This window comes from Lichenostomus cassidix, chromosome 4A (genome assembly GCF_008360975.1).
Source record: "Lichenostomus cassidix isolate B80296 chromosome 4A, HeHo_3.0, whole genome shotgun sequence".
Lineage (NCBI taxonomy): Eukaryota > Metazoa > Chordata > Aves > Passeriformes > Meliphagidae > Lichenostomus > Lichenostomus cassidix.
The window spans coordinates 4,251,000-4,269,556 of record NC_139485.1 but is presented as its reverse complement, the minus strand read 5'-3'; the positions used below and the strand labels follow the sequence as shown (position 1 = coordinate 4,269,556).

Sequence of the window (18,557 nt, the reverse complement as noted above, 5' to 3'; positions counted from 1 at the left end):
GGTGCCCGCCGCCGTGATTGGCAGCGCGCGCTGCCGCCCCGTTCACCAATCGGATCCGTGCACGGCCAGCCGGTCCCGCCTAGCTGTAGTGGCGGCTGTGAGTGATGGCGGGCTTGGCCAGTTAGCGGCGCGGCGGCGGGCGCCGGGTGGCCAATAGGAGCTCGGGGAGAGGGGCGCCGAGTTAGGGTGCGCGAGTTCCGGCCGCGCGCTCTCCTCTCAGGGCCGCCGCGGTCCCGGTGCCCGTGTCCGTCCTGGTTTCGGTGTCCGGGGCCAGTGCCTGTCCCGGTGTCCGTGTCCCTGTCCGGTGTTGCCGCCAGGTGAGGCCGCGGGGGCGGCAGGGTCGCGGCTCGGCCCGCTCCGTCGCCGCCGGGGCTGTGCCGGGGCCCGGCGCGGCCTTCGCGGCCCGCCCCGCCCCTGCACGCGGGGCAGGCGGGAGCCACCCGGGAGCCAGCCGCGGGCCGCTTCCCCACCGTGTGTATGTTGCTTTTAGGTGGGGAAGATGCAGGGCAACAAGGGGTTCAACATGGAGAAGCAGAACCACGCTCCGCGGAAGCAGCACCAGCAGCACCCGCCGCCGTCCATCCCCGCGAACGGGCAGCAGGCCAACAGCCAGAGTGAGTCCCGGGCCCGCCGCGGGGGCCCGCCCGGCCCCGCTCTGGGTAGGCGCTGAGCGACTGCTTCGGTGCAGCGGGAAACCTCGGGTTAGCTCCGGCCCGCGGGGGCGCAACAGGTCTCGGCAGGAACAAAAGGAACCCGGTTTTCGAAGTTAAAACAATAAATCCGAGCAGGCTGCAGCATCTTTTACCATATTAGCTTTCTGCCCTTGTTGGAAACCGTGGTTTGAGTTGCGCGTGGGTTGTGTTTGTGGGGTTTCTTTCGGTTTTGCTCAGTCCGTGCGAAGGTACACGCGGCTTCCGTGGCGTCTGTTCGTGAGTTTCTTGTGTTTGTAAGTTTCTTGCGTTCCCAGAATTGGGCAGTGATATAGAGGTTGTTTCTTTGTCTCAGAATCTCAGGAAAAGACCACTTAGAATTTGGAAGTCACTGCGTTTTTGACAGTGTATCTGTAAACGTTGCAAATCTAACAAGGTCTGTCTTTCATTGTCTGGTTTCTGTTTTTTCGCCGGCCATAACAGATGGCTTCTCAATACAGGCTTGCTTAGGAAACTAGAAACTTAAGAAGCTTGATTGCTAGAGCAATTACTAGATTATTAGAGAAGTAAGTTTGCTCTCGGTATAGATCATGTTGTAGTAAGAACGCTGTTACAGCGATCTGCAGACACCCCTTAAGATTTAATTTCTTTATAATGAGAAACCCGGAGATACCCGGCTTTACTTAATATTTCAGCGTTTAAGTGCCAGTTGACATTGATGAAAGGCGTTCTGCTCCAGCGGGTTTCCGGGTTTTACTGGTCAGTGTGGACTGGCGCTCCAGAGCATGTGCTTGTGAGCTTGGTCGGGTCGCGTTAGTGGCTTCAGGGCTCTGAAGTGATCTAACTTGATAGTTTAGAAGTACCGGGGCGAGACATCGCCGTTAGCATTTTTTTTGGCGGGGGGGGAAGTGCTTCAGTTTTATTAGATGTGGATTTTTTTTTTTTTAAAGTTTGGGCACTTTGGCTGTTCAAACCGAAAACATACAGAAATCACCTGTGCACTTGGTGTGATTCCTCGGAGTGGGTGTTTTGTGTCAAAGATACCGGGCTGGTAAAAAAGTTGCATGGTTTTTTTAGGTGGCCACGTTGAACAGGCTCTTTATCAGTTCCCAGACAATAACAGACAAAGGTGGCAGAGCAGTCGTTTCCAGTCAGGTTGAAAATAATAACAGTACAGCTGTACTGGGGAATTCCCACAGGAATCAGCTAGTAATGAGTGGCTGTGTCTCACTTAGGATCTCCTTAGGCAGAACAGTGGTACTTTGTATACCACTGGGTGTAACTCTGTTCCAGGTACCTCCTGTTTTATCCACAGGCCTTGCAGTTGATCCCCAAATATTTGTGGTAATGCTGTGAACAAGGCAAAACATTTCATTTCTGCACCTTTGCTGTGTGAAATAGATCAGTTACTTCCAGTTCTCTCAGTACACTCTCAGTCTGGTTTTTTAGTGTTAGCCATGGAGGTGTGCTTACTCTTAGGAAAGGGTTGTCCTTGCAGTGTCTTGCATGCATTGTCTTTGCATGGACAGTCTTTCTCATTTAGCGCCCTTCTTTGTAGCTGGCATCAAGTCACTCATGTTCATCATTTGTTTCATATCTGTGACCATGACTTGTGTCCTCTGCAAAGCAAAGGAGTTGCTTTCTGTGCCTTGTGGTCCTGTGTGGTGAAGTTCAATGTGTATTTAAGAAAATGGGGCACATTTTCTTACATACATGACAGAGAGAGGCTAAATTCACCCCTGTGTCTGGCACATTACAGAGCTTTCAGGATCTTGCTGGACTCTTGCTGAATTAAGGGTTAAAGACTGTATATGCATGTGGGGATTTGAGGATGTTACTATTTGTGTTTCTGTTGGATATCTCAGAAACCATTTTAACCTTGGTCTTAATCTCAGAGGTCTCTCCCAACTTAAAAAATCACTTCTGGGATAACTTACCGAGTAGAGATTTTTTTGTAGTTAATCTCGTAATTTTTCTGAGGTGTCAACTATATGGCTGGGGTTTGGGTTAGTTTTGTTTTTGGGGTTTGGGCTGGTTTTTTCCCCACTATTTTCACTATTCCAGCCTTCTCTTCAGCTTGAAACCCCATACTCTGGAACCAATCTCATAGAATGACAGATATCTGAAATAGTATCTGTCTGGACAAAATTTCCCCATATTTTCATGTTTTTCTAAATGTCTGGAGTTGTTTTGGGGTATTTTTGAGTAAAAATCTGTTTCCTGGCTAAACTCTGGATTTTCTGTGATTATTAGTGTTGTAATAGCAAAATCCTGTATTGTGACTATAGTTGATTTTTTTGTGGGCCAGTTATCTTGACCAGATCGCAAAAAGTTTGAGTGAAATATCTCATGTTATTTCAAGCTGCAGTGTGTTGTTTTCTCCAGTTTTAGACTGTCATTCACTGGTATTAATGAGCACTGAGTTTCAAGCACTGAGTTCAGATTTCTTAAAAAAATCTCTGGGGCCATTCTTAAATAAAACCCCATTGTTGCTGGAGAGATGGCTGGAGAGGTTTAAGACCAAAGTGAACGGGTGGTGTTACCTGTATTATCCTGTGTCTCTGTGGTCACTGTGATGAAACCTAATAAAATTTATCCCCCCAACTGTAGAGCAGCTGTGTACCTTATTCCCCTCAGATGAAGGCCTGACTATTGACCTGAAGAATTTCCGGAAACCTGGTGAAAAGACCTTCACCCAAAGAAGCCGCCTCTTTGTGGGGAATCTGCCCCCAGATATTACAGAGGAAGAGATGAGAAAGTTGTTTGAGAAGTATGGCAAGGCAGGGGAAGTCTTCATACACAAGGACAAAGGCTTTGGTTTTATCAGGCTGGTGAGTGAATTGGCACCCTTTGGGGAGTTTTTGTGGTGGTGGCTCACACTGGAGCAGTATTGCTAATTGAAAGTAGTAGATGTTCAGATGTCTTGCTGATTAAACCTGATGATGATCTTGGTTACCTGGAATATGGGATTAGCTTCCAAGTGGTTTGTTTAGAGCTTATGAAAATAAATGTGAATTTAGGCAGCTTGTGACAAGAGTTATAAGAGATCTGATAAAGCTATTCTGAAATCAGCTGGTAGAAAGCAGAAGAAAAACCCCACATGAATATGATGCTATTATAGACAAAGTGAACTTCTCTATTTCTGGAATCTGGAATTCTTATGGGCATAGTTCGTCATGCAGTATTCCTGGAGTGATTAATGCTCTTGAGGTAGGGGATGTCTAGATGATCACATTGTAGTGTGTCTAGAAGGGAGGTAGCTACCACCATGGAGTGATTCTCAGATTTCAGTGGCTCATGCACTGCACCATGTTTCTGAAAGCCCTGAGGTGAGTGGATGAGGTTCCCACACCCACATCTGGGCTGCTTTTCTGTAGAGCAACTGCTTGGTAGTGACTTAAATGAGTGGAAAGGTGTGAAAGTGGCATAGAACATCTTTCATGGATTTTCATACTATCAGCGTTTACTTATCAGACTTGGTTAATAGTGGAATCTTGATTATTTTTTAAAAATCTATTTTAAAAAAAGGTGCTTTGTAGCCTTAATATAATTACGTGTGATAATGATAATTTCGTTGTTTGCTTAGTTCATACTGGCTGTTGGACTAAACTTACGTATTTGTTATATGTTTCTCCCCTTCTCTACCCCCAAACGCTGCCTATTCAGTCACTGATGATAAGGAATAGCTGTGGTTTTTTTGGCATACTTCTTACTAGGCTGTGGGAGAATCATATGTTTCTCTCTGAAGTGCTTGTTACGGAGAAATAAGCTTGTGTTTTGTGACCAGCTAATTCCACGCCTTGCTGAGAGTTCTAATGATAGCTGTTTTTATCTGCAGGAGACTCGCACTCTGGCAGAGATTGCCAAGGTGGAACTGGACAACATGCCTCTCCGTGGGAAGCAGCTCCGAGTGCGCTTTGCCTGCCACAGCGCCTCGCTGACAGTCAGGAACCTGCCTCAGTTTGTGTCCAACGAGCTCCTGGAGGAAGCCTTCTCAGTGTTTGGCCAGGTGGAAAGGGCTGTGGTTATTGTGGATGACAGAGGACGATCCTCTGGGAAAGGCATTGTGGAGTTCTCAGGGAAGCCTGCTGCTAGGAAAGCGCTGGATAGATGTAGTGATGGGTCTTTCCTGCTAACTACGTAAGTGTGGACGGTGAGAGGTGCTCTGCTGGCATGTGCAGGTTGGGTGGCACTGGCTGGTGAACACTGGTTCTTAACACCACAGTGGGACAGATGGGGCACAAGGTGGTAAGGGATTGGCCTGGGGAGAGCTTTATTTAACTTTATTCCAACAAGAGACAGTCTGTGCTGAAGCTCAGGTCTGAAAACTTTCTTCTGGGAAGCTGCTAGTGGGGTAGGTGCTTGCAACTTCCAAATAAACTCTCTATAAAGCAACCTTAAAACAATTGAAGCAGTCTTTAAGAACAGGACCTGTTTCAGAGACCATCCATATAACTTGTTTGGAAACAAAGCTGAAGTGTTTTAAGTGTACGTTTTGTATTATGCTCCTAGAATTTGTGACTAGAACACTTCCTGAAATGGAACTATATTGCTTATTTTTTAAGTTTTGTGCTTTTCATCTCCTGTGGGTCTGCAATAGCACAGCTGTACACAAGCAAGTTCAGTTTTAAAAAGCAGGTTTTGCTAATTTCTTTTTTAATACCTGTTTTTTTTTCCTCCCTGAGACTCCGTGAGGATTAGCAGCATAGTGGGTAGCACTCTACAGGAGGATTACTGTTTGGGATCTTTTGCTGATTCAGAAGTCTATACTTGAAAGAACCATGAAAACAGATTTTTAAAAGTGGTCATGCAAAACTAATCACTATCCATGCATAATTGAGGATAACATTCAGTCTCTTTATACCTATCAGTACATTAGATTCTGATATCTAGGGCCACAAACAAGTCTGTTGTTCAGTTCTAGTTAGAGTTTGTTTTTGATTAAACTTTTTCTGGTTTGTCCTAGTTCAAGACAGGAAAGCTAGATAAACTGTTTGAAACTGGTTCATGTTAGAAAATAAGACTATTAATAATGGAATATACCACATCAAAGTGAAAAGCTATATTATGGATCTTCAGCTGAGGAAAGGAATTTTAGCCTTCCATATCCTGCCTTCCTGCTGGAGCCTGGGTACCCCTTGCCACTTGGAGGATCATCTCTCTTCATTTCCTCAGCCCTGGCACATGGGACTGAGGAGCTCATGGGAAGCTCATGAGGTGCTGCTTTGTGCTGAGGATAAGCAGCGTCACTGCTGTGGTGAAGAGCTAATTCAGAGACCAGGTCAATACTTTCTTCTGCATGCAGAAGCCAGGAAGAGAGAAGTACACATCTGTGCTGTCTGTTGTGAAGTGCACCAGTGGATTTCCTGGGGAGTGGGAATTCAGATCAAGGGCCCAGTGGACCTTCCTAGAGCACTGTTGCCAAGCAACAGTTGCACGTGGTGGTCTCACCAGGAGAGTATGGCTGGCTGGTACAGATTGCAGCCTCCGGTGAGGAGCGGTGTAGTGACTTTTTGCTTTAGTCAGCCGTAAAAAGGCGTAGATGGACTTGTGCCACTCTAGAGACAAGACTTCATGCTGAGTAGATCCTACTGGAGCATGTCAGGATTCCAGTTAAGCTGTTAATTTGAACCAGGAACTACAATATTTTTTCAGTACAATTTTGGATTGGATTAAAGAAGGATTTTGATTAACAGTTCCACTCCTATTCTAAAAAGAAAGGAAAAAGAGTGTTCAAAGTGATTTCTGGTTTCACTTTGGTTGAGATCCCCAGCTGCTCTGAATTTCTTTGAGCAGTGCTAACAGCAGTGTAAATTCAGGCTTATTACACGTGCTTTCCAAAACTGCAGCCTTGTTCTTGAATTTTCTTGAAAGCACCTCATATTTTCTTTACAGATTCCCTCGTCCTGTCACTGTGGAGCCCATGGATCAGTATGATGATGAGGAGGGTCTACCAGAGAAACTAGTCATCAAAAACCAGCAATATCACAAGTATGTACCTGGCATACAACAGGAGATGAGAATGCCCATGGGCTAATGCCTCAGTCTTAGAAGGGTGGCTCAGCAGTGCTCATCAGGTCCTCCGTCTTTCCATAAATGTGACCTGACCTTGGAAGGAGAATTGCTTACACTGTTCGCCTGCCATGATTGGCTGAAAGAAAACTGGTTTTGAATCCACACTGCTAGGTTGCAAAAACTGGCAGCCTTTGCATATTTTGTATAAGTCCATTTCAGTTGGTGGAATAAAAAATCAGGTCAATTTGTGATAATACAGATAACATGAGATTCCCTGGGAAGTATTAACAGAAAGCCTATGTAGGAAACACGTGAACCCACAATAGAAATTTAAGGAATTACGTGATTAGCATTAGGAGATTGTGGAGCTATCCAGGTATAAGACCACAGTCTTACAAGGCTTCCCAGTATAAGTAGGAATCCTGTGATCTGAGCAGTTGGATTAGCAAGCCACGAGCTCATGAATTTAAGTAAGGAAGATAGGAGGTGGAATTAGGAATAGTCCGTGCTACAGGTGCAGAGTTAAGATAACATGCACATTTGGGCAGTGTTTGTTTCTGGAGTGCATCTGTCCATAAGGTGTGCAGCGGGAGCAAAGGCTGTTGCTTTCAAGGGTATTTCTAAATCTCTTTACTCAGAATCTCTTGATGTCTTATGAAAGCAGTATCATTGCTTTCATAACCAGACAAACTGGTGTCTCAGGCATAGCTAACTGTTAAAAGGGTCTGCTATTGCATTTGACACACAAATTGAGTTTTCTTGGTTCCTCCTTGCTCTCCTGAAGCATTCACTAGCTCTTCATTGTTTGACAGGGAGCGTGAGCAGCCTCCTCGGTTTGCACAGCCTGGCAGCTTTGAATATGAATATGCCATGCGTTGGAAGGCTTTGATAGAAATGGAGAAGCAGCAGCAGGAACAAGTAGATCGCAACATCAAGGAGGCTCGAGAGAAGCTGGAAATGGAGATGGAAGCAGCTCGCCATGAGCACCAAGTGATGCTCATGCGGCAAGGTACCAGTCAGAAATAAATACGGGATGGGAACAGGGCCCTGCACCATCCAGGAGTGGGTGGCTCAGTAGACCGGCTAGAACCCACTGAAGGTGAGCTGTGGTGTAGTTGTAGTCTTGTAACCAAGCATGGTAGCAGCAAATACATGGAATCATAGAACCATGTAGGTGGAAAAGATCAGCAAGCTCAACCATTAACCTCCTTTCAGGCACTTGCAGAGCAATCAAGTCCCCTCAACTCCTTTCTTCAGGCTGAGCCCCACCCCAGCTCCCTCAGCTGCTCATCAGACTTGTGCTCCAGACCCTTCCCCAGCTCCATTCTCTTCTCTGGACACACTCCAGCCCTTCAATGTCTTTCTTGTCATGAGGGGTCCAGAGCTGGACACAGGATTTCAGGAGTGGCCTCACCAGTGCCCTGTCAGAGGGACAGTCACTGCCCTGGTCCTGCTGCCACACCATGGCTGGTACAGGCCAGGTGCCATTGGCCTTTTGCCCACCTAGGCATACTCTGGCTCATGTTCAGCTGCTGTTGACCAGCACCTCCAGGGCCTTTCCCACCAGACACTTTCCAGCCCCTCTACCCCAGCCTGGAGCTGCAGGGGCTGCTGTGACCCAAGGGCAGCACCTGGCACTGAAGCTTATTGGACCTAACATGGAGGGGTGTTACTGTATTGGTGGAGGCTCTTTTACCTTTTTCTCTTGGGCGTTATGGTCTTAGTTCAGGAATTGGTAAGAGGTGGCATGGGAGATGAGTTTGATTGTGTTTTTTATTGTTGTCTTACACAGATTTAATGAGACGCCAGGAGGAGCTGAGGAGAATGGAGGAATTGCATAACCAAGAAGTACAAAAACGTAAACAGTTGGAACTCAGGTAAGCAGACAGGTTGTGAAATGCTGTGAATCCACAGTGGAATAAAATACCTCTTCACTGCACCTAATTGTTCATTGTGACAATTTAATTACTACCTAAAGTGTGGCTGTTATTTGGGACCTTTTTGTTCATAGGGAGAGTGTACAGTTTAAAATGAAAGAGTTAGGAGTTTCTTCCATTGATTAGTATTTGCTTCTTCACAGTTCTGTGTCTCTGCTTCAGTAAAGGACCTTAACTGATAGAAAAATCAGAATCTGTGTAGTGATGTAGCAGCTTCAGTGCTGGAGATTGGGGAATCCCATTCCAGTATCTCTATTTTCATTTGAGGAGTAACTTAGTCTTGGAGATTTCTCTCTCCATGATAACATTTTGTTGTCTTGGGGGTCATTTTGAGAAGCTCCAGGAAGATTACCAGGCTATTGGTGTAATAGAAGGGGCTTGAGAGCTGTCAGGCTGTCAGGCTTGATGCATGATATTGCATGTAGTCAGCATGCATTTGGAAGTTGCTGTGTACACAGAATGATTTAGGTTGGAAAAGACTACTAAGATCAGTGAGTCTAGCTGTAAATCCAGCACTGGCCAAGCCCGCCAGGTTCCTAAGCACCACATCTACACATCCTTTAGATCCTTCCAGGAATGGTGACTCCACCACTTTCTGGGCAGCCTGTTCCAATGCTTTGTAACTGTTTTGGTGAAGAAATTTTCCCTGATATCTAATTTAAATTTTCCCTGGTGCAACTTGAGGCTGCTTCCTCTTGTCCTGTCACTTGTTACCTGGGAGAAGAGACTGACTCCCACCTGGTTCCACCCTCCTGTCAGGGAATTCTAGAGAGCAAGAAGGTCCCCCTGTGCCTCCTTTCTTCCAGGCTGAGCCACCCCAGCCCCCTCAGCTGCTCTCCATGAGACACATGCACATGTGGGCTCATGATGTTTTTGTTTGTTTTTTTTTTAATGAGCTTCTTAGAACTGAAAGTGCTGGAAGTGTAAATTTCCAATCAATATCCATGAGGCAGCACCGCAAGGTAGTGATGCAGGTGGTTGGTGTATGTTGTGCTGAGCATCCTTGGGCCTTTTTTACAGGCAAGAGGAGGAACGCAGGCGCCGCGAGGAGGAAATGAGAAGGCAGCAAGAAGAGATGATGAGACGCCAGCAGGAAGGCTTTAAAGGGAATTTTGCTGATGCGGTACGGGTGCTTCTCCATTTCCATTACATCTGTACACTCACAGTAGATTTTTCTCTTCCGCAGCACAGCTTTCTGTGAATTCTTAACTTGGTTGGAGGACTGTACATCTGTAGCGCATTCTACCTTAAGTCACTGACTCACTCCAATCTTAATACAGTTTAGTCCGGAAACTATAAATACCCCAGTTCTGATCCACTGCTCTTCATGTAGGACCCTCTGTAGCTGTCTTGCTGTACAGAAAAATGTATGCTGGCTAATTTTATTCTAACAGCAACACACACTGTCCTGAAGCACTGCAGCAGAACCCTGTTATGATTATATGACTGGCTGTATCCTTAGCCTGCAGTCTGTCCTAGTCATGATGAAATGATCCCAACTTGGGGCACTGCTGCAGGCATGGTATATGCTGATACTTAAAAGTCAGTTGGTCAAGTATTTTTTTTGTAGTGTAACGTGTAGTAACCTGTCTTTTAATAACAGTATCTCTAGTTCTAGAGAAATGCCTTGCAATTTGTTTCCAGTCTCAACCACTTTCTATTGTGGAGGCACCTGTAGTGCTGTTCAGGTGTGTAATGGCATTGATGCAGCTGAGGGGCAAGTGTTTAATGCATACTAGTGAAAACTTGGCTCCTAGGCAAAATAGCTAAATATATGTCAAACCCAAAGGGCCAAAAGCATGGCTGAGCCAAATGTGGGAGTACTCTCCTTGGGCAGGAGAAATCCTGATTCCACTAAATAATACTGCCTTCATATGATATATAATGTCACTGAGACTACAGATGAAGTGAAATCTGTCCTTAGCTACCACTGTGAAAAAGTAGTGCACTCACTGAGGTGAGGAGGTGCTCCTGGCTTTGCAGTGACATCTGTGATAGATGTTACTGATGCTTGGTTAGTAAAAGAGAAATTGAACTCACTAACTGGTATTTTAATGCAAGTGACCCAGTACTGTGTCTTTATGTAAGCTTGCATTCCTTTCAACAGGAAAAGCTTAGCTATGCTGAGGGAGTAGCAAAACTAATTCTATCTAATGTGTTACTATTGCTCAGCACATCTTTCCATCAAGATACCTTTGGTAAAATCTGCATGTGCAGCTTTGCTGCTGGATGTTTGATTATAATTCTGAAAAACAATCTTTTAGAACGAAATATTTTAAATAAGACTTGTTCATTCAGCAGCTATCATGTGAAGGTTGCTCCTTCTTTGAAATGTGTCTTTGAAATGTATCCAGGGAATTACTTTTCTACACATTTTTCAGTATCAGAATTCATTGAATTTTTGTAATTATATTTTTTAAAAGCCTGATTATCAGTTGAAATGAGTGTCTGTCTTTCCAGAGGGAGCCACCAGACATGCGAATGGGACAGATGGGTATGGGAGGTAAGAGTATTCTTTGTTCCTGTGCATGTTCATTTCCTCTCTTACAAAACCTGCACCTTTTTTCAGCAATATCATTTTATTGGCTTCTTATTTAGAAACTCAGTCAAAGTAATCTCCTAGTTTAGTAAGAGGAAGTGTTCATGTGGCAGGAAACATAACACACTGTAAAGCAAGATCAGTTTGTCTTGACCTAAAAGTGCAAATGTGGTTAATAGACTGGGACTCTATCCCTGCCATGGGACAGTGTTTTGTGGCTCTGGGGTGACGAGCAGACTCCGGTCACTGTGTGGGTGTGCCAGGACTATTCCTCAGTTTCCTTTTCCAGGTACCATTGGCATGAACAATAGAGGAGCTATGGGTGGTACCAATGTCCCAGCTCCTGCCCCACCTGCTGCTGGTCCTGGAGCTATGATACCTGATGGAGCCATGGGAATGGTAACGTATCTCCATCTGCTTTTTGTGCACACCTCTGAAATGCAGATTGTTATTTCCAGTATGAAGCACTAGCTGCTAAAGTTGAATCTTCTTTGTCTACCCAGACCTGTTGCTTCACTCCTGTTGAAATCTTTAAAAGTTAATCTTGCCTTGACACTAGCTGATAATTTTCAGGAGATTGAGCCAAGTCTAATAACTGCTTAATTTACTGCCAAGACAGCTAGTGCTAAAATGCTTGTTAAAAAGATTTCAACAACAATAGATGGTTATTTTTAAATGACCTAATGAGAGAGAAGCACTTTATTAAATTGAGAGTTTTTTGAGAGTAGATTCTTGCAGGCATAAAGCCAAGCTTTCAGGAGTGTTCTGTTCATCACCAGTTCTGAAAACGGTTATCTCCTGTGTTCATAGGCTAGAATGAGTTCAGCTAATTTGCTTAGGAGGTCAAGAACAAAGAATCAGTGGAGGTTATGCTTATTTGACTTTTAAATTTTTTATATTTGATTTAGTTTGAAACTTTACTGCAGGGCTTTGCAATAGACTGTGGCTCTTGTGGCATCTGTCATTCCTCTCTGTCACACAGAGGGTTGGTCCTCCCACAGTGTCAGCACTTCCAGTCACCAGCAGAAACAGCAGCAGTCATAATAAAGTTTGTCCTGAAAGTTCATCTTCCTTCAGTGGTTTTTATGGTCTGGTCCAATAAACAGTTTTCCTGCAAACCTTCCTACTCAGCCTTCTTGCTCTGTAGTGACTGCTTTGTTGCAGATTTTTTTTTTTTTTGTCATAAAGAAGAGTTTTATTTGTCAAAAAGCTTTTGTACCCATGTGGTAGGGACAGCAAAGCAGCTGAGGTTAAGGGAATGTGCACTACACAAGGAAATTAAGGGGGAAGATGAAGCCAGGAGTGGAAAGGGAAGGTGAGTTCAGATGGCTCACCTGCTGCATAGCAGGGCACTGGTCTGTGAAGTCATGTGCTGTCCCAGTATGCCTGACTACAGGTTGTGTGGGGAGAGGGATTTTATTCTGCAATGGTCCTGTCAGACCAGATTTGGGACTAAGAGGATGTTTTTTGGGGAGGCGATGGTTTGTAATGAGGTCAGCTGGAATTGTGGAATCCTGGTAGAATTTGAATCAACTCAAATGGCTTTTAACTGCCCTTTGTTCTTCCTTGTTTTTCTTCCTGCATCTTCTGCACTTGTCCTTGTTCCAAGACTCCACCACCACCTCCAGACCGCTTCGGCCAGGGTGGAGCCATGGAAGGCCTTGGAGCGATGGGAGGGAACCCACCTGCCTTCAACAGAGGAAACCCAGGGGGGGATTTTGGCCCTAACAAGCGTCGCAGATACTAACAGGATTAAGCTATCCCCTGTACACGGCCCAAAGAAAGAAATCTTGGCAGGCCACACAGGGTTCAACTCGGGGGGGAGGGGGGACATTTTAAAGATAGTTAATTAGGGCCTGTTTTGGTAAGCCACTCTAGGACAAGGGGAGTGCAGTCTGACTGGTAAAGGTTTTAGAAAATTTCATGTGGTGCATTCCTAATTTCACAGTAAAAAATGGATTCTGGGAGGCTGCCGTGGTTGTTCAGTAACAGTAAAATCTTGCAAGGACCCTAATGCCTTGACCATTCCAGGTTTCCTATTTGCAGCTGAAATCATGAGACTAAATTAGATAAAATTTCAGTATGTCTTGGCATTTTTTTAGTGTAGTGTACCTTGCTTAAAGAGCACAGGGAGGTCTCTGGAGAACTAGGGCAGCATTTGGGTACTTCGCAGCTCCCACGATTTTGTAAATTTCTGTAGCTCCAAATGATCCGTCATGTAGTGAATTGGGGGAGATTTTTATGTTTGTTTCTTCTTTTTTTTTTTTTTTTTTCCTCCTAACTTGTTACTCTTTTTACCTGGACCATTTGTTTCTTTGAAGTAGTTGACAGTCGTGCAGCCTGAATGGCTGGGAGGTTCTTGTTTGGATGGATTTTTTTGATAACGTGTTGTATCTCTTTATTTTTACTGGTAGTAAAGAACAATCTATTGGATAAAGATACTGTATCTCATGCTGAAGATTTAACTGAAACAAATGTTTGTATAATCCTAACCTTGCCTGTCTTTTGTGTAGAAGTACTACAAGATTTTTCATTTAGTGTAAACTGTTTGAACACAAACTGTAATTGTCCCACTAAAAAGTTTGTCTGAGGAATGTTACAGGAATGCATTATTAAAGTGGATTTTAAGCCTTTTTTATCTGGTGTGTTGTCTCTTCTGTTTTTTTAGTACTACTGTGTATGTGTGGATTGAATTTAATGAAGCTTCAGATTATGGCACAAAAGTTGTTCCTCTGTATCTATGTAAAGAGGATGTTCAACCCCTGAGAGTTTTCTAACAGTTTTCCTTCTCACAAAACGAATTTTGTTTGTGTGTTGAAATATGATCTTCAACTTGAGCATGCTGGAATACAAGGGAGCTGCTGACAGATGTGGAATGTGTCTGTTGTGGTTGCAGAGAGGTGAGATGCAAGACTTGTCCATGTGTTGCAGGGAGCCTGGAGCTCAATGCCTGCCTTGGGTGCAGAGGACAGAGTTGTCTGTCTGCTCTGTGCTGCAGTTGCCTCTGGCTGGGATGTTCCCAGAACTCCTGTGCTGGGATAGGAAGGAGAGGACTCACTGGAAACTGTTGATGGCAACAGGAAAGCTTTACCTTGTGTAATACATCAGGAAATCTGTAGGGACAGGAGCCTTCTGTGACTTCAGTTCTCACACTGAATCTCTAGAATTGAGGCTGAGGAGGGGGAAGCTTAGAAACAAATTTAGGTGGGAAAGGAAGGAGGGAGAAGGTGTTACAGCCTAAAAGCATAAGGAGGTGCCTTGAAGAATTGTGAAATAATGCGAAAAATGAAAACATTTTGAGATGCCTAATGTTACCAAAGTAAGAACCTTAAATTGAATTGGGGTTTAGTCCTCGAGGTACTCTTTAGGCAGGGAAAGATGAAATAATCACTCTGGAGCCTTGATTGGTTTACTCCGTCTTCAGATGGGTTTTAGTTAACCTGGAATGTTAAGATAAGATGTATTGAAAAGAGGCTGCAACTGATGCTCTTTGTTTCCACATTTGAAAGCATCAGCAGCTGGCTCACTGAGGTGATATGATATCTACTGGTGATTATCAGGTTGATTGTGAAGTATGAGCAAGAATCAATCTGAGAAATCCAGCTGGTACGTGGATAATTTTGTCATATCAAAGCAGTAGACAGTTGTTTTTTTTTTCTCAATGCCGCCCAGTAGCAGATGTAATTTTTCACATAAAGCTACAAGTGATGGCATGTGCTGAACTACTTTAGTGAGCTACCTTTGGGGGCTGAAAGAAGAATGATGTGATTTTCTGTGGCCTTGCTGAAAGGAGCCATCATTCTCTCTTCTGTTGGTTGTGACTTCGGTGCCTGGTGCCAGAGGTAAGCAAAAGGAGAAGAAAAAAGCAAGGAGCTTAGCCAGGCACAACACTGGGTTTGGGACACTTTCCCACACTACAGTTTGGCCACTCCTCTCTGACAGCTTGCAGTGATCTTGCTTTAAGGCAAGAAGACCCATGAAAGGAAAACTTCTAAAACCTCACACTCAGTGCCATGTCAGGGTATTTCAGACAGCAGATTTTGATTCAGGATGCCAGCTAATGACAAGAAAAATGCATCATAGGAGTAGACAACTTTTTGGAGTGGTTCTAATTGAGGACTAAAGTGCACTTTTTGATGAGGAATATTGCATGTGTTTTCAGAGTGAGCACCAGAGTGAATGAACTTCTAAAGGAGCAGCTCTTGCTCCAGAAATAAATCAGTTTCCTTGGAGCTGACACTCTCTCAACTACAGGGAGAAAAATGCTTATCAGCTGTGTAGCTGGTTCCAGTTTGAAGGTGTAACTGTTCAATGAGGTTGAAGTGTTGCAGCAATAATCCTGTAACAACCCAAGCTGCAGAAGAGCAGTGATTTTAAATGGAGAGGTGAAGAGTGCCCGTACCCCATTTCTGGTAGTTTTCTGGTCTTTTTCCAACCTGATCTCTGAACTGTTGAGTACAAGCAGTGCAGACCCCTTGGATAGGCAGTACATAATTCCTTAGCAGTGCTATCTGAAGAGTGGCTGGGCAGAACTGCTGTAGAATTGCTCAGCACATGTTCTTCTGAGAAGGATTTTATTTCCCAAATAAATAAAACGTTAATCCTGACTGCTGCATACATAGCAGTAATATGTTTGTCAGGGATTTCCCTTCACCTAACCTTTTGTATGGAGGAATTACTCTCTGCTTTAGAAATGCCATGCCTTGCTGCTACCCTGGTTCCACAGGGCATTGTGAGTGACTGAAGGGTCGGGGTGAGCTGAGTTTCTTTCCCTGGAGATATCCAGCATGTTCTCCCAGGACCTTGCAGGGCTGTTTCACACTGACCCTGATTGTTCAAGGGCAAACACATTAAGCTGGGTTTAAGAATAATTTATTCTGTTTTTGCTGCTTCCTTTTTTTTTGTTCTGTTATATATGAAATTAAGTGTACCTGAAGCAAACAGGCTCTATTTTTAGTTGGCAGCTGGGAGCTCAATTCCTGTCTCAGGTGCAGAGTACAGAGTTGCCTCAGCCACAGTCCCCCCTGGATACCTGCTGTTTACCTCTGCAATGTGTGTCAGCCACACCATCCTGCTGGCGTTTCCTCTGAGGTGTGCAGGGTAACCTGAGCTCCATAGTCTCACTGGCACAGGGACAGTGACAGCTGCAGCCTTGCTGTCAGCTCGTGGAAAGAACAGGGAGATCTGAAACCCTATAGCTCTGTTTAGCCCCTGGGAGTGCAAATTCCCCTGTCACAGGCCCCTGCCCAGCCTCCTGGATCCCCAGTGATCCTTCTCACCTAAGCAGAGGCTCTGGATGCCAGCAGCACGTTTTTACCCACCTTTGGGGACTGCTGGGTCAGTTGTGTCCTGAGGCAGTACAGTGCTTTGAAGCCACGTGGCTCGTGTTGGTGTGACAAGTTGCCCAGCGCCCTCACGTTTCCCCCCTAGGTTTTGGGTGGATGGAGGTTTGTACACAGGAGGGCCCAGCTGTAAAGAGGTGTGACAGTGATACATGTCCTCCTCTGCAGCAGGGCTGGCTCCTTGCTCAGGAGCTGACAAGGCAAAGCCTGATGCTGCTGGCTGAGGCACTTCGAGTGAGCTGGAGGTGAAGTACCAGGGCAGTGTGAAATAATCTGGAGTCATCTCCCTGGTAAACTCCAGATTTTTGGCAACAGTTCGTCCTAACTCTGAAATCTGGAGATCCCCTTGGGATGACAGGATTCTTCAGGCTGCTGTAGGAAGATTAAGTAGGTTAAACAAACAGCGTAGGACACAGTTAGGGTGGCATCAGCCATGGTAGACCCAGTGTTCCCCTCCTGAGCAGAGCCCCTGGGCATCTTCTGCCTGCAGGACTTGCCCTTTGTACAGTCTGATTGACCCTGGTTCCTGAACAGAAATGGTCCCTAGATGATGTCTGCTCCTGGAGATCAGGGCAGCACCTAGGAAACAGCTGTCCCTGCAAATAGGAACAGCACAAAGAAAATATTTGATTTAGATGCTTATAGGAACTAAGTAAAACCTTTGATCTCAGGAGGGTTTCCTGTTTGTAGAGGAAAACTCATAGGTCCCAGAATGGGAGCAAGGGGTCTGAGCAAACCCCTTCTGAATACAGGGGGCTCAAGTAACATTTGGTATTCTTCTGTGATTACAGTGATTTCCCAGGGAACAATTTCATCCCTGGTGTGATGACAAGGGAGGATAGTCAGGTCTGAGTCTGTGTGTATCCTTCCCTCTCCCTTTGCACAATCTCTGCTGGGCAATGTGGTTTGTTCCAAGATAAGGTGATAACACCAGGTGGGTTTTGCAGGAGGAATGCACTGAATGCTCACAGGATTAATGTATTCCAGAGATGGGGGAGCTGAGCTGTTTGTGATTGACTGTGGTGCACATCGACCAGCAAAAGGGTAGAAAATGCTGCTGGGCCAACCATGCTAACAGCTCGCCCAAGGTCACGGGCAGCTTCTGGGTGCTTTTTGTCATCCCTGACACCCTTGGGGACATCTGCGGAGTATGTCTAGTCAGAATACAAGGAACACACAGTATACTCACTTTTGGGTGAGTGACAAATGATAAGATCTAATCAAATACAGAGATAGGATCCTAAAGTAGCTCCAAAGGTGCCTTATTGCTTTGTAATTGTGAATTCTGTAAATCAGTATGTTTCTAGCCAAATCTGCCAATATTATAATCATTTAGACACAGACTGTAACCAAATCTGAGACTATGTGGACTGATCCACGCAAAGACTTCTCTGAGGAATTTAGAAAGTGAGTGGATCTCACTGAAGCTTGTGACTCAGTGGGAGGGATGACTCCTGTATACACCATATCCTGTAATAGACGGTAGAGTTGTTATTTAGATACTGCATTGGCATTTAAGAACTGTAAAAGCAATAAATCAAATCACAGTCACCCGCTGTGTCCTACTTCCCACGCCTGGCCAAGACTCTCCCCTTGACCACTGTTACTCCTGGGCTGCACAAAACCCTTCATCAAAAGATGTCTTGGCCACATGCACAGCCTTGCTCTGCTGGTGCCTCTTTGCTGGCAGTTGTGCCTTCTGGGGCTGGCAGAGATCAGCACAAGTCTTGCCCTGTGACTCTAGGGATTCCCTTCAGTTTCAGGGGTCTTTCAGCTGCTTCTGTAACTGCTAGAGAAGCCGAGTGTGGTTGGTCAAGAGGAGTCTCACGTGTGAGCCCGGGGTGGTGCCGATGGCTCCGTGATGGATGCTGGCAGGGTGGGAGCCACTGGGACAGGACCTCTGCACACCCCGGACGTGGGGCCACCCTGCAATGCCCATTCCCTCTGCTGGGCACACGGCCAGGACTGAAATGCCTGCGGAGATAACACAGGCGCCAAGCTCCATCAGCTGCTCTGTCCATCTTTAGCCTGGTCTCCGGTTACCAGCCACCTCCCACAGCTGCCTCCAAAGATA

At 45.3% G+C, this 18,557-nt stretch overlaps 1 protein-coding gene across 7 annotated transcripts; it reads left to right on the top strand.

Moving 5' to 3' along the window:
- The first annotated feature begins 167 nt into the window (after positions 1-167).
- On the top strand, positions 168-13,777 carry NONO (non-POU domain containing octamer binding). Of its 7 annotated transcripts, none has more exons than XM_085060205.1 (11): positions 168-317; positions 491-659; positions 3,261-3,481; positions 4,489-4,790; positions 6,546-6,641; positions 7,478-7,674; positions 8,458-8,542; positions 9,623-9,725; positions 11,063-11,105; positions 11,431-11,540; positions 12,068-12,744. In XM_085060205.1, exons 2-11 carry the CDS (start codon positions 500-502, stop codon positions 12,458-12,460), a joined length of 1,710 nt encoding a protein of 569 aa, XP_084916331.1. In that variant the 5' UTR covers positions 168-317; positions 491-499; the 3' UTR covers positions 12,461-12,744. The 7 variants fall into 7 exon arrangements, with proteins under 7 accessions (XP_084916331.1, XP_084916334.1, XP_084916335.1 ...); XM_085060208.1 differs by having other exon boundaries at positions 169-317; positions 491-614; positions 3,288-3,481; XM_085060209.1 differs by lacking the exons at positions 168-317; positions 12,068-12,744 and adding an exon at positions 12,751-13,777 and having other exon boundaries at positions 491-614; positions 3,288-3,481.
- The last annotated feature ends 4,780 nt before the right edge of the window (positions 13,778-18,557 follow it).